The sequence below is a fragment of the Archocentrus centrarchus genome, chromosome 3 (genome assembly GCF_007364275.1).
Source record: "Archocentrus centrarchus isolate MPI-CPG fArcCen1 chromosome 3, fArcCen1, whole genome shotgun sequence".
Classification (NCBI taxonomy): domain Eukaryota; kingdom Metazoa; phylum Chordata; class Actinopteri; order Cichliformes; family Cichlidae; genus Archocentrus; species Archocentrus centrarchus.
This window is the reverse complement of record NC_044348.1, coordinates 9,537,972-9,553,743: the sequence shown is the minus strand read 5'-3', so window position 1 is coordinate 9,553,743 and position 15,772 is coordinate 9,537,972. Positions and strand designations below refer to the sequence as shown.

Here is a 15,772-nt window from a genome sequence, read left to right as displayed (position 1 = left end):
CTTAATCCATGGGGTTTAATATGATGTTAGTCCACCCTTTGCAGCTATAACAGCTTCAGCTCTTCTGGGAAGGCTTTCCACAAGGTTTAGGAGTGTGTTTCTGGGAATTTTTGACCATTCTTCCAGAAGCACATTTGTGAGGTTAGACACTGATGTTGGAGAAGGCCTGGATCGCAGTCTCTGCTTTAATTCTTCCCAAAGGTGTTCTATCAGGTTGAGGTCAGGACTCTGTGCAGGCCAGTCAAGTTCTTCCACAACAAACTCACTCATCCATGTCTTTATGGACCTGCTTTTGTGCATTGGTCTGCAGTCATGTTGGAACATGAAGGGGCCATCCCCAAACTGTTCCCACAAAGTTGGGAGCACGAAATTGTCCAAAATGTCTTGGTATGCTGAAGCATTAAGAGTTCCTTTGACTGGAACTAAGGGGTCAAGTCCAACTCCTGAAAAACAACCCCACACCATAATCCCCCCTCCACAAAACTTTACACTTGGCACAATGCAGTCAGACAAGTATGGGTCTCCTGGACTCATCCATCGTATTGCCAGTTGGAGAAGTGAAACACGTCACTCCAGAAAACACGTCTCCACTGCTCTAGAGTCCAGTGGCAGCGTGCTTTACACCACCAAGCATAACACTTTGTGTTATGCTTGGTGATGTAAGGCTTGGATGCAGCTGCTCGGCCATGAAAACCCATTCCATGAAGCTCTCTACTCACCAAAGTTTGGAGGTCTGTAGAAAGTTGGAGATCTCTGTCCACTATGCGTCTTGGCATCCGCTGAACCTGCTTTGTGATTTTATGTGGCCTACCACTTCGTGGCTGAGTTGCTGTTGTTCCCAATCACTCCACTTTGTTATAATACCACTAACAGTTGACTGTGGAATATTTATTAGTGAGGAAATTTCCCAACTGGACTTGTTACACAGGTGGCATCCTATCATGATACCATGCTGGAATTCACTGAGCTCCTGAGAGCGACCCATTCTTTCACAAATGTTTGTAGAAGCAGTCTGCATGCCTAGGTGCTTGGTCTGATACAGCTGTGGCCCTATAAGTGACTGCAACACCTGAGTTCACTTATTTGGATGGGTGAGTGAATACTTTTTGAAGTATAGTGTATGAACAGATAAAAATGAATAAAAACGAATAGCATCTTAATTTGTGCTGTAATGTTGTTCCCCATCCTGCAACCTATAGGTCACCCAGTTTTGACACAGTTTACAAATGTACATACATAGCTGCCCACACTCAGCAGACTCTACTCTTTACAGTGTTTGAAGGGTAAAAAAGGTCTTTAATCTGTTCTAGAATCACAAAGAAAAGACACTCCATTTAATTTCAAATATTGCCTCACATTCAGTCAAAAAATATGGGCATATTTTTTAAAAACAAAACATTAAATAGATACAAAATTTATCCTTGGCTGTGTTTTCTTCTTTTCTTCAAAATGTTCTGAGTAAGGGATGTTTCTGGGCTGCTGAGCCTATGGGCCACAGGTGTATAGCCCACCACCAACAGCAGCATGCAGGGTGTAAGGACACGGTGACCAGGTTAAAATTCTGTTTCCATGCCCCTCGTTCTATCTATCTATATGGGGAAAGTATGCGCTTTTGTGCCATTCTTGCAAAATTTGGCAGTTTGGCACCTTCTTGCATCTTGGTCTGGCCTTGTTTGTTTGTGTCTTAGAATGTCTTAGGATTGTTTGACTGTTACTGCTCTCTGTTTCTCAATCAGCCACCTTTGAATGTTGTGCATATTGAACAGATACTGTAGCATACAGAAACTGATAAGATGTCTCAGAAGTTCCTGCCATAAAAATGACCAGGAGACCTCTTTTGGAAAGTTCTTTATGCAGAAGTGTGTAAAAGTCTTGAGCTACCCCTCATTTCTTTATACACTGCTCAAAAAAAATTAAGGAACACTTTTCAGTACAGTATCAAGTCAGTTAAACTTCTGGGATATTGCCCTGGTCAGTTAAGTAGCAGATTCAGCTACTTTGGTGTTAATAAAATTAGCAACAGGGACAGCAATGAGACAACCCCCAAAACAGGCATGGTGGAGGCCACTGACAGTTTTTATCTCTTCATCTTTTCTGTTTTTTCACTGGTTTTGCATTTGGCCAGGGTCAGTGTCACCATGGTAGAATGAGATGATGCCTGGACCCTACAAAGGTTGCACAGGTCTGCCTTGATGGCACATCAATACATGCCATTGCCAGAAGGTTTGCTGTGTCTCCCAGCAAGAGCATGGAGGAGATTTCAGTAGACAGGTAGTTACTTTAGAAGAGCTGGACAGGGCTGTAGAAGATCCTTAACCCCTCAGCAGGACCGGTATCTGCTCCTTTGTGTAAGAAGGAACATGATGAGCACTGCCAGAGCCCTACAAAATGACCTCCACCAGGCCACTGGTGTGAAAGTCTCTGATGAAGCAATCAGAAACAGACTTCATGAGGGTGGCCTGAGAGCCCGATGTCCTCTAATTGGCCCTGCGCTCACTGCCCGGCACTGTGGAGCTCATTTAGCATTTGCCATTACCAGAATTGGCAGATCCACCACTGGTGACCTGTGCTTTTCACAGATGAGAGCAGGTTCACCCTGAACACATGTGACAGATGTGAAAGGGTCTGGAGAAGCTGTGGAGAGTGTTTTGCTGCCTGTAACATTGTTCAGCACTGGTTTGGTTGTGGCTCAGTGATAGTCTGGGGAGGCATGGCTAGGCTGCAGCACCCTGACTGCCATTGGGTATCGGGATGAAATCTTTAGACCCATTGTCAGACCCTACACTGGTGCAGGGGTCCTGGGTTCCTCCTGATGCACAACAATGCCCGGCCTCATGCGATGAGAGTATCCAGGTAGTTCGTGGATACACACACACACACACACATACATATGACTGGCCCCCATAGTTAACCTGACCTAAATCCAATAAACACCTCTGGGACCTCAGACTGTCCAGGAACTCAGTAAAGCTCTGCTCTGGTCCAGATCTGGGAGGAGATCCCCCAGGACACCATCCTTCATCTCATCAGGAGCATGCCCCGAGGTCGTCAGGTATGCATACAAGCACGAGGGGACCATACAAACTACTGAGTACCATTTTGAGTTGCTGCAATGAAATTTCAGCAAAATGGTCTAGCCTGCTGCATCATTTTTTCACTCAGATTTTCAGGCTGTCTTTGAATTCAGCCTCTGTAGGCTGATAATGTTCTTTCCATCAAATGATGTGGCATCCTTTTGTTACTAACACATTACCCAGTCCATATCAGTATAGATATCCAGTATGATTTCTTTTTCCCCATTGAAATCCAATGTGTTTACAATTTGTTCATTTACCTTTTTTTGAGCAGTGTATTTTGCATCCAAGGAGCCAGACTTTCCTGTAATTTTTAAAGTGGTCTTGAGGCTTTCTGAAGGTCTTTCGAAGTTTTTCTTTGCAGAAATGTTTTATTTGTTAAGCCACTTAACACTGACCTATGAATCATTTAAGCATAAAAAATGCACCTAACTCAAGGGATGAACCAGTGTTGTGAAAACTTGTCCAGTGTGTCCTTAAAAGAAACTAGATATGTTGATGACAAAAAACTACAGCAGATGAACTGTATCTGAAAGTGGTACCCTTAGGAAACAGGAAAAAAATCCAGCAAACTCCTGACACAGGACTCGAGAGATGCATCTGACCCTTCAGTTCATCCATCTACTGTTTACTGATCAGGAATGGCCTCAGTGCAAGGGTGCCGTCAAGAAGTCCTTCTTAATGAAGGGAAACAGGGAGAAAAGGCTTAGGTATGCCAAATTACACAAGAACTGGACAGAACATCCGTGGCACCAGGTCTGATGGAGAGATGAATCCAGATTTGAAATTTTTGGTTCATATCGTTGTCAGCATGTACAGCGGTCAGGAGAGAGGTACAACAGTAAGTGAGTGTACAGCCATCTGTAAAACATGGCGGAGGGACTGCTGTCATTGGGAACTGCAGACAGTTGTGCTGGGGAGCAAAGATTATTATGAAAACGGGCAGCAGCTTAATTTGTCAGCATGACAATGATCCCAAACACACTGCCAATCCAGTAAAAGCATACCTGGGTAGAAAAACACACAATGGAACACTATCAGTCATGGATTGGCCTCTCCAGAGCCCAGACCTCAACATTTTTGAGGAAATGTGGGATCATCTTGACAGAGAACAGAACAAAAGGCAGCCGACATCCAAAGAAGAAGCCTGGAGAGCTATTCTTGAAGACTACTTAAAGAAATGACAAGAAAGCTGCCTCAGAGTTCAGACTGTGTTGACAAATAGATGTGGTCATGGCAAATATGGACTTTCAATCTCATTAGAATTGTACAAACTCTGTTATTTCCATGCGCATTTCAATAAACCACTGCACCTATTTTTGATGTTCTTAGCAAAATATAAAGAAATGAGGACAGGCTCAAGACTTTTTCACAATACTGTAGCTTACTTCTTTTCTCATTAAAACTAGACACTCACGTTCATCTGTGCTTCCATCTCACATTTTGGCTTTATGCACCTCTGCCATGTATTTTCCAGTTGTTACAACTCTTTCCAGTGTGAGTTTTCTTTCCAATATTTGCACCTGAACCCAGAGTTTGGCAGCTTTAGATACCAATATTTTTGTGTGAAAAACAGATACAGATTACAGCATTTGTCAGTTTTCACCTGCTTCTCTCTCCTTCCAGGTGGTGGCCTACCATTTCTGTCAGGCCGACAACACCTACACCTGCCTGGTACCGGAGTTTGTGCACAGTGTCGCTGCCCTGCTGGCCAGAGCGCCACAGCTTGCCCCATACAGGGAGCTGCTGATACAAGAGCCTCACCTACAAAACACACTGAGCTTGCGTTCCTGTGTTCAAGACCCCATTGCTGCCTTCCGAAAGGGTGTCCTGGAGCCTATTGCCAGCCTGCGCAAGGGTGATTAATTTTACACACACACACACACACACACACACACACACACACACACACACACACACACACACACACACACACACACTGTAAGATAAATGTGATTTAAACATTTAAAGACATTTTAAAGATTAAAATAGCTTCCGTTTTAGGGTGGGACACGATCTGCTTCTTTCGGTTTCCAATTAGTGAGCCCACTGCCATCTCCGGTGTGGGAAAAAAGCCCATTAATGACTCCATGATGGGCTCACAGATGATTTTTCCTAGTTAAGGTCAACAATTTGAAATGCTGTAGAGTGTGAAACATATGTTTGGTCATTTACATAGGGAAGGATGAGTGTTATTTTGCCCTTGTGAATCATCAGCACAGGGATTTCAAGGTCACAAAATACTTAATAGAGGTTTTGAGTGTTAGGGTTGTGTTTGCCAAGCTATTTTCTCATGATACAGTCAATCAGCTAGATGGATGTGTTATTATGGCCAGACCCTCCACAGTCTGAGTAGAGAAGTGTTTTGTCTACTCCATCTCTATTAAGCAGGCTGGAAAAAAATGAGGGCACTTGTGTGAGTGAGTGTGAGTGTACTAGACCAAAAAGCCTTGCAGACTTTTTTTGACAGCTTAGATGATGTAAAACATGATGGATATGTCCTGTTTCAAGCTAATAAACAACAATGGCCTCTGGCCCCTTTCAGTAGAATATAATCAATACAAGCAGGTGGTACTTTTCTCAATATATCCTGTGCTGCAAAAAAAAATGCAACAGTCTTATTCACGAAAGGCGAATTTTTTCTTTGACTCCATATTTTGTGGTCTTTACGAGGCTAATTAAATATACAGTTTTATTGTTCACTCTCTCTTTTTTTTTTCTGTGTGTACTCAGAACGGAGGCTACCTGAAGAAGACTACATCATTGTGATTGATAGTTTAAATGAGGCTGAATTTCATAAACCAGACTACGGGGACACAATTGCTACCTTCATCACCAAAATAATCTCCAAATTCCCCCACTGGCTTAAGTTGGTGGTCACAGTCAGGACAGGCCTGGTGGTGAGTGAGAATATTTACATTACACTCTTACAGTCTGGGATGGCCGTAGCTCAGGAGGTAGAGAAGGTCGTTAATCGGAAGGTTATTGGCTTGAGCCCTGGCTGCTCCTCTCTGCAAGTATCCTTGGGGAGGATACTGAACCCCAAGTTGCTCCCAGTGTGTTCGTCTGTGTGTGAATGTTAGATAGAAAGGACTTAGAAAAAAGTGCTTGTGTGAATGGGTGAATAAGGCATGTTGTATAGAGTGCTTAAGTACAGTAGAAAAGCTCTATATAAGGACCAGTGCATTTACCAGTATTGTCTAAAACACAGCACTCTGGCAGAGGAAGTGTACAGTGACAACAAGCCAAGAAAGTTTGGCAATCCTGGCTTTCAGACATCTGTGTTTCTCTCTGTGGCCCCACCCACTCAGTAATCGAGATGATATCATGCTATAAAAATAGCTTTTTAAGAGTTGAGGTGTCCTGTAAAAGGTTTACAGATAGTAATAGTAGATGTACAGGGATTGGACAATGAAACTGAAACACCTGTCATTTTAGTGTGGGAAGTTTCATGGCTAAATTGGACCAGCCTGGTGGCCAATCTTCATTAATTGCACATTGCACCAGTAAGAGCAGAGTGTGAAGGTTAAATTAGCAGGGTAAGAGCACAGTTTTGCTCAAAATATTGCAATGCACACAACATTATGGGTGACATACCAGAGTTCAAAAGAGGACAAATTGTTGGTGCACATCTTGCTGGCGCATCTGTGACCAAGACAGAAAGTCTTTGTGATATATCAAGAGCCACAGTATCCAGGGTAATGTCAGCATACCACCAAGAAAGACGAACCACATCCAACAGGATTAACTGTGGACGCAAGAGGAAGCTGTCTGAAAGGGATGTTCGGGTGCTAACCTGGATTGTATCCAAAAAACATAAAACCACTGCTGCCCAAATCACAGCAGAATTAAATGTGCACCTCAACTCTCCTGTTTCCACCAAAACTGTCCGTCGGGAGCTCCACAGGGTCAATATACACGGCCGGGCTGCTATAGCCAAACCTTCGGTCACTCATGCCAATGCCAAACGTCGGTTTCAATGGTGCAAGGAGCGCAAATCTTGGGCTGTGGACAATGTGAAACATGTATTGTTCCCTAATGAGTCCGCTTTTACTGTTTTCCCCACATCCGGGAGAGTTACGGTGTGGAGAAGCCCCAAAGAAGCGTACCACCCAGACTGTTGCATGCCCAGAGTGAAGCATGGGGGTGGATCAGTGATGGTTTGGGCTGCCATATCATGGCATTCCCTTGGCCCAATACTTGTGCTAGATGGGCGCGTCACTGCCAAGGACTAACGAACCATTCTGGAGGACCATGTGCATCCAGTGGTTCAAACATTGTATCCTGAAGGTGTATCAGGATGACAATGCACCAATACACACAGCAAGACTGGTGAAAGATTGGTTTGATGAACATGAAAGTGAAGTTGAACATCTCCCATGGCCTGCACAGTCACCAGATCTAAATATTATTGAGCCACTTTGGGGTGTTTTGGAGGAGCGAGTCAGGAAACGTTTTCCTCCACCAGCATCACGTCGTGACCTGGCCACTATCCTGCAAGAAGAATGGCTTAAAATCCCTCTGAGCACTGTGCAGGACTTGTATATGTCATTCCCAAGACGAATTGACGCTGTATTGGCCGCAAAAGGAGGCCCTACACCATACTAATAAATTATTGTGGTCTAAAACCAGGTGTTTCAGTTTCATTGGCCAATCCCTGTAGATGTCATAGTAGTCCAATAGCCTTTTTGGGGCACAGTTTATTTTGTGTTGCAGTATCACAGTTGTCTGACACCAATAGACTGTAAAAAAAAGTTGGACATATCCGTGGAGGCACCATTTATTTTCTTTTTAACAGCATTTTGAAGCTTTAAATTTGTGGAATATTATGTGACTATCTATAGATGAGAGGGTCTTAAGCAGGGTTCTAGCCAGAGAAATTCACAGCCCAGCGGTATCAGAGGATCAGATGACTAGGGGGGATGAAATTCTCAGCTGGCGCGACAGTACTGTACCTCAGCCCAGTACAGTGCCAGGCACTTAACCACTGGCTAAAATCCTCTAAAGGGTTTCCAATTAACAATCATCCTGTTTTTAATAAGATTTGAAGGTAGCAGTTGAGTGAGTGAGGTCACCTCATCCTGAACATTTGAAGTAATTGCCTTGGCTTCACACAAGGAGGCTACATCCATTTTTTTTATTTATTTATTTTTTATATCCAGTCTATGGTAGCCAGCTTTATTAATATATAAATGGGTGTACCTCACCAGTATTTGAGCTGTAGTTAGAACAGGCTTCAGTCTCCTTGAACCCTGCAAAAACATAAGCACTTTTGATAATATGGATGGATGTATTTGCAGACATTTCTCAGGTACTCTGGAGAATCCCTAAATCTTACTATGAAGTATCATTACAAGCATCAAGGATGCTGTTTCTGGAAAAAGATGTTGCTTTTGAATAAGTTTAAATATGACTTTTGAATGCTATGAATGCTGCAAATATAGTTCTGTCCTTTTTCTTTATACTAGGATGTGTTGTGTATTTTACTTAGTTTTGCACACTTTTCCTCTGATAAAGTTTGATTATATTCACACATCGTATGAGAGTTTATTTGCTAAGTGTCGGAGTCCAACAATTTTAGATTAACTTCACAGAAAGTTTCACCAATGCTGACTAACATCAGCCTCCTCCAAAGTAAGCGTGGGCACTTCTCATGCGGCATATTGACAGCTGAGGTAAACAGCAGACTGAGAGCTTATAGTCACTGCAGATGAATGATGAGTTTTGTCCTACAGCGGCCACCGTAGCAAGGATTATGCACTTGAATCGGAGTGTTAAGAAAACAGAATTCAGTTGACTGCAATCTACTGACATCTAGTGGTGAGATTTTATACTCTGTATCTATAAACTACACGGAGGCGGAAATCTCCAAACCTAGGCAAGTAGAGCTATGTAGATATCTGGCTGTGTAAGTTGTTTTCTGGGTGAGCTAACTTTTTAGATTTCACCTTGCCTCACATTACACAAATGACAGAGGTATTACCAAACTTGCTTCTTTTGTGTTTGCTCCCTGTACACACTGTGTAGTTTGATGTGCTTTTACTGCACTTAGTATAGACGGAGTGATGCTTGGCACGGTCGGTCTCTCTCGTCTGATGTATTTTCTCAATCCGGTTGGTAATCCCACCAAACAGCGGACGCATCTGTCCAATGCCAAAGCCAAGCCTCCAAATGCTGTGAGGATTATGCCTTGAATGGATGGTAATACTACTGGGAGTCTGCTGGGAGTCTGGAGCTTGACAGCCAGCCAGTCGGTTGCATAATTGGATTAGTGTTTGGGAATACACAAAACACATTTGGGGTCATTTTCTTCATGATTCACTGAAAGTCAGCAAGCAGTAAATTTCAAAAGTTAAAGATGAACAGTACCGCTGTTATTCAGTGTCCACACTTCCTACATGGATCATGATTCTCCTTCAGCCATGTCACAGGAAGCACTTGCTCTTGTATGATGACCTGAATATTTCACAGTGAAGTGTTGCGAAAGGGTTAAGTAGAGCACTGCCCTCAATCACATGTCCGCTGCTTGTTGTTGAACCAAAATGTCAGTGCTGGTTAATGAGGAACTGAGCTGCAATAACATGGATCTTTTCTTCTTTTTTTTTTATGATCAGTCATAGCTGGTTTTGGCCGGTGTTGAGCAGCTGAGGATGGCAAGAGAGGAGATGAAATGTGAATATGAGAGATGCCTGTGAGCAATGTTGGAGCTTGAGTCATTGTCACAGTATTTACTGTACTTTATCCCATGGCTCTGCGTGAGTCAGAGGCAAGAGCATCTGAGGAATGGGTCCTGATTTTGGTGCTTTAAATGTGTCCTTTGCTAATACACTTATGACACGCAACCATTCTTTAACTGTTGAATTGTGCCTTTGTGTGGTGTCATTTTCAAGTGCATCACTAGTAATTTAACTGTTTCTTCTACTGCAGGAAATCACCACCCTTCTTCCATTCTCTGGTATTTCTCTGGACATCCTTCCAGACAGCAGCGATCTGGGAGCCGACCTGAGTGACTACATCCATCACCGGGTCAGCAGCAGCACCCAGATTGCTGCTAATGTCACCACGCCAACAGGTTCTGCCCCTGATCCCCTGCTCCTGAGCAAATTCAGCAGCCATCTGTCAACACGGAGCCATGGCTCCATCCTCTATCTCCAGCTGACCCTGGATCTGTTCCACAAAGGCCACCTGGCACTGAAAGGAGGAAACTACCTGGTTGTGCCTGTCTCCCTGTCAGAGGTCAGACATGTAGAGCATTGATTTCTAACATCAAGAGGTATTTATGTCCCAGAGATACTTGTGCAGTCACTAAAGGTACCTGGAAGCTCTGCTAGTGTGAAAGTGCATAACAGCAAAGTATTAGAAAAACACTGTGTAGTCCACATTAGCCAAAACTAATGGATAAATTGCTAAAGTATGTAAATATGACATATAAATCAGGTGTTCTGAAAGTGACATATAGCCCTCTAAATCTTAAATTCGGTTTTATAACTGATCGGTGTATATACAGGGGTACCAATTATGCCATAACAAGGATTTTGTGCTGATTACTCCCTCTCTCGTTACCTTGGGAATATTAGAAACTCTGATATGATGATGGAACATCATGTCAGTCTGTCGTGAAATCACTGACAGATTTCTGTCAGAGTACAAAAACCTTTCTTGTTCCTGGAAACTTAGTCAGCTAGCTATCTGGTGAGCGTGGAGAAGATCTGAGTCAGTGCTGTAGATTGGATATGGAAGTGTCTTTATCCTGCATACTTCTTAATGGCCAGCAGGGGGCAACTCCTTTTTTTGTTAGTGGTTTCTTATCGGTACTTTTTTTGAGAAAAAAATAAGATAAAATGAACAAAATTAAAAGTATGTCAGACCAGACATAATGTGGTCTCGTGTGATCTATCCAGAATGCTCAAAATATCTAAAAAATTAAATACGATGCATTCCATTCATCCATCCATTATAAATCAAGTCCAGATATATTGAAGAGTTAAAAAAGTAAAGAGTTTAAAAAAATCCACCTTGAACAGATGTTAAGGACTTTTTCTGACATCATTTACTGTGCTGTAATGTTAATTTGACTACAGCCTTCAAATCACTGGAGGTGAAATTGGGAATTTGGGATTGGGAATTGGGAACGATAGTTCAGATGATTTTTTTACCATTTCGGAGTGAATGCATGCACCTTTAACAGTCAGCTTGCTAATAGTTATTTTTAATCAGTAACCCATATTCATATTTTAGATAAGATAACTGATAATTAGTTATGTGTGCACACCAGGCTGTTAGCATAACACACAATGACAGATGAACTACGAGCTAGGCTGTCAAACTGTTTTATCATCTGAATGTGATAGACTCACTAAATGTTTTGACAGATTGCTCGTGTTTTGTGGCGACCAATAATGTCACAGCTTATTGATAATTTAGCACAAGGGCCAGATTTCGGTATGTTATCCATATCTGTGACCATAGCAAACACTTTCCCAGAGGCACTGCTTACCACCAGGCAAGGCAGGCAACTGCTTGGAGCCCCAGGCCAGTGTGGAGGTGCCCTGAGGGCTGACAAACTTTAAACTACAGCAGTGGCAATGTGCAAAGTTTGCAGTGACAAAACTTTGGAGAGACCTCATCTCCTTTAGGGGGCCCCAACCTGACTCCATTCACTCGTGTTGCAAGTGCCTGATTCTGTTGATGTCTCTTACTTCAACAGAGTAGGTCTTTAGAGCTGGAGGACATAATAACAGCATTTGCACAACCCACGACCCGTAACCAGCATTGGTAGAATAAGGAAATTTTCACATTTCACTTTATTTGTGTATGTGTGTGTCAGGCGTGTCAGAACATTTATAACATGACAGTGTTGAACACTGGTTGGAGGTGCCCTGTGTGAGTTTTTGCTCGGGGCCCCAACAGACCCTATAATTGGGACTTCACTGTCCTGATGACTGTATGGGCTCAGTTGCTAATATCAAGTCATATTGAAGTTCATTATGGAAATTATGGTCAGAAATGAAGATTAACCAGAGAACGGCACTTCCCCTAACGACATATCATTTACAAGTCGTTAGCCAATGAGCATGCAGTGTCCTGTCAGGTCTTCCCGTCTCTCGTCAGGGCTGGTTGTGCAATGTAAAGGTGGCAACAGTGAAAAGTACAGCTCAGCGCTTCACAGCTAGACTTCACTAACTAGTGGGGATTATTTGAAGTCCTTAGATAATGTTCTCCACTTTAAAGGGCCTCTGAGCCCGAAAGGTATGAGAGCTCCTAGAGCAGACTGTAGAATCAACCAGCATCTGCCACACCGGCTAGTGTAGCTTGTTAAATTATGTATGACAGAAAAGGTTGTGAACCACAGTTGTGGAATAATGTGTCACTGAGTTATCAATTCAATAAAGATGTAATTTGCGATTTTTAATCCTCTAGAGTTAAAAAGACATATTTTACCTGAAGTGCATTGTTGGAAACGTTCTCCTCCTCCACATTCGGTCAAGATCACAGTCTAGCACTTAACAGTTATCAGTCATCCTGGTGAGCTGTCTGTCGTGAAATGGCATCTTGCTTGAGCTGAAGCAGTAATTACTGTTCATAAAATCTACACTCAGTTGAGGTACTCAGGCAACAACATTCAGGAATGATTTTTTTTTTCAGAAGAAAGAGAAAACAGGTACTCATGCTCTGCTCAGATCCATAAATACAAAAGTGACAGTAGCTGAAACTTCATTCAAAATACCAAAAATAGTTCTTAGTGACTGAAGTAACTGGCATTTTATTGTTGCACAATCATCAGTGTAAATTAAGGCAACTGATGACTTAGAAATGCAATTACACAATGCTTAATTGACTAATAATAAAATGATGAAATCAGCACTCACGTACTGTACATTTAGCTTATTTTACCTTTGTTATAGCAGTGACTCTCTTAAATGTACTGTTGCATGTAATCTTCCTACAGAGTTATTAATATTCTATAGATACAGGATACCTGATCCAATGGCATCAAACCCAACCGTGGGGACAATATGGAAGCCATCATGCTGACTAGCTTTTGCAGGAAATGTTTATGTTGGTCCTGATAATGTGATTAATGTTTGCCATAAATCTGTTGCACAAACATCCAAAGCACATCAAAGCGCCACCTGCCAACAGTGCTGACGCAATCACAAGCAGACTTAGTGGATTATATATTTTGAAATTGTTAATTGTTTAATTATTTTAATGTAAAGTAAATAAAATCCATTGCAGACTGACAACATTATTAACAACACGTGCTGTCCGTCAGGTGTACCTGCTGATGTGTCGTGTGAGCTTTCCGGATAAGGAGCTCTTTGAGCGTGTGCTTCCGGTGCTAAATGTGGCTCTGGCGTCTCTGCACCCGCTGGCTGATGAGCAAATGTTCAGGGCACTGAATGCAGGCAGTGTCAAGGGGGAGCTGGAGTGGAAGGACTTCCAGCAGAGATTAGACAGTCTGGCTGGATTTATGGTAAGATTCTTGATATAACTGCATGACGGGGTCCATAATGAGTCAAACTTTTGTTTTGGGGGGGGTGTCATTTAACAAATTTTACTATTATTTGTGTTTGTAGGTGAGACGCAGAGACGGCACACGGATGCTGTGTCATCCCTCCTTCAGAGAGTGGCTGGTTTGGCGAGCCGATGGAGAAAGTAGTGACTTTCTCTGTGACCCCAGGTGAGCCTAACAAGTTAAAGATCATGCAGCATAGGATACTTAAGATTCATGTACTCTAAATCAGTTGTGACATAAGAAAAAAATGTTTAAAATCAAATAATACAATGCTGATTTCTTAGCTTAAGTGTTCTTCACACTTACATGTTTCAGATCATCAAACAAATTCTAATACTAGACAAAAATAAAATGCAGTTTTTAAATAATGATTTCATTTATTAAGGGAACAAAGCTCTCCAAACCCTTGTCACCCTGTGTGAAAAAGTAATTGCCCCCCTCTTGTTAAACCATGAATTAACCATGATTAACCACATTTTTTGGAAAGCTGAGTTCAGTTTCACTAACCACACCCAGGCCTGATTACTGCCAGACCTGCTGAATCAAGAAATTATTTAAGTAGAACCTGTCTGACAAAGTGAAGCAGGCTAAAAATCTCAAAAAGCAACACATCATGCCACGATCTAAAGAAACTCAAGAACAGTGAGAAACAAAGTCACTGACATCTATCAGTCTGGAAAAGGTTACAAAGACATTTCTAAGCCTTTGGGACTCCAGTGAATCACAGTGAGAGCCGTTTATCCACAAATGGAGAAAACTTGGAACAGTGGTGAAGGAGTTACTCCAAGAGAGCATCAACGACTCATCCTGAAAGTCACAAAAGAACCCCGGACAACATCTAAAAAAACTGCAGGTCTCACTTACCTCAGTTAAGGTCAGAGTTCATGATTTAACAATAATTGAGAGACTGGGCAAAAATGGCATCCATGGGAGAGTTCCAAGGAGAAAACCACTGCTGGTCAACAAGAACACAAAGGCTTGTCTCACATTTGCCAAAAAAACCCCATCTTGATTATTTCTGAGACTTTTGGGAAAATATTTGAATTTTTGGAAGGTTTGAGTCATGTGACATCTGGCGTAAAACTAACAGCATTTCATTAAAAGAACATCATAGCAAGAGTCAAACATGGTGGTGCCAGAGTGACAGTTTGGGGCTGCCTTGCTGATTCAGACCCTGGACAACTTGCTGTAATTGATGGAACCATGAATTCAGCTCTCTACCAGAAAATCCTGAAGGAGAATGCCCACCATCAGTTCGTGCGCCTGAAGCTCAAGCACACTTGGGTCATGCAGCAGGACAATGATCCAAAACACACCAGCAAGGCCACCTCTGCATGACTCAAAAAAAAAAAAGAGAGGTTTTGGAGTGGTCTAGGTAAAGTCTGGACTTAAATCCAACTGAGATGCTTTGGCCCTCCAGACCCTCCATTGTGGCAGAATCAAAACAGTTCTTCAAAGAAGCATGAAGAACCAGAATTCATCTACAGTGATGTAAAATACTCTTTGCCAGTTACTGCTTGATTGCAGTTCTTGATTAGAGTTTAGGGGGCAATTACTTTTTCACACAGGGGCGCACAGGGCACTGTAGATTTGTTAGAACTTTTGATAATGCATCCCATTTCTGAATTTGAAAAAATCGCATAGGAGCGGCCATGCCCTCCTGGCATTCATGTTCTCCAGACAGGAGGGAAAGCTGAACAGGCAGCAGACTATGGAACTGGGACACCACATCCTCAAGGCTCACATATTCAAGGTAATAGGAACTGTGATACTACGTATATAATCATTAAGTAGGTTCCCAAAAGATTCACATAAACAAGATCCCATACTTCACTGCATATTGCTGCATGGAAACACATGAGTAAGAGTGAACTCTGGTTCCTACTGTCATCCACAAACATTAGCACAACTCATAAGCATAAACATGTATGGTATGGTTTGCACTCTGTGCATAGTGCTTTACCCTGAGGGATAATTTGAATTTTCCAGCTGAAAAAGTTTCACCTCTCTGCATCTCTCTGCCTGTGCTTCTCTCTCACACACTTACAGGGTCTGAGTAAGAAGACAGGTGTGTCCTCCAGCGTTCTTCAGGCCATGTGGGTAAACTGCAGCACTGACAGTTTGTCTGCTGCACTGGCCTCCCTGAGAAACCTGTATACACCTAACATCAAGGTGACAC

General features: G+C 42.4%; 1 protein-coding gene across 1 annotated transcript in view; it reads left to right on the top strand.

Moving 5' to 3' along the window:
* LOC115800824 (protein TANC1-like) overlaps positions 1-15,772 on the top strand; it is a 49,773-nt gene that overhangs the window by 21,841 nt on the left and 12,160 nt on the right. Inside the window, exons 8-14 of the mRNA XM_030758374.1 lie at positions 4,701-4,932; positions 5,808-5,974; positions 10,002-10,310; positions 13,351-13,551; positions 13,655-13,758; positions 15,238-15,346; positions 15,643-15,765. Of these exons, the coding sequence (XP_030614234.1) occupies positions 4,701-4,932; positions 5,808-5,974; positions 10,002-10,310; positions 13,351-13,551; positions 13,655-13,758; positions 15,238-15,346; positions 15,643-15,765 (1,245 nt within the window). The remainder of the gene's footprint in view (positions 1-4,700; positions 4,933-5,807; positions 5,975-10,001; positions 10,311-13,350; positions 13,552-13,654; positions 13,759-15,237; positions 15,347-15,642; positions 15,766-15,772) is intronic.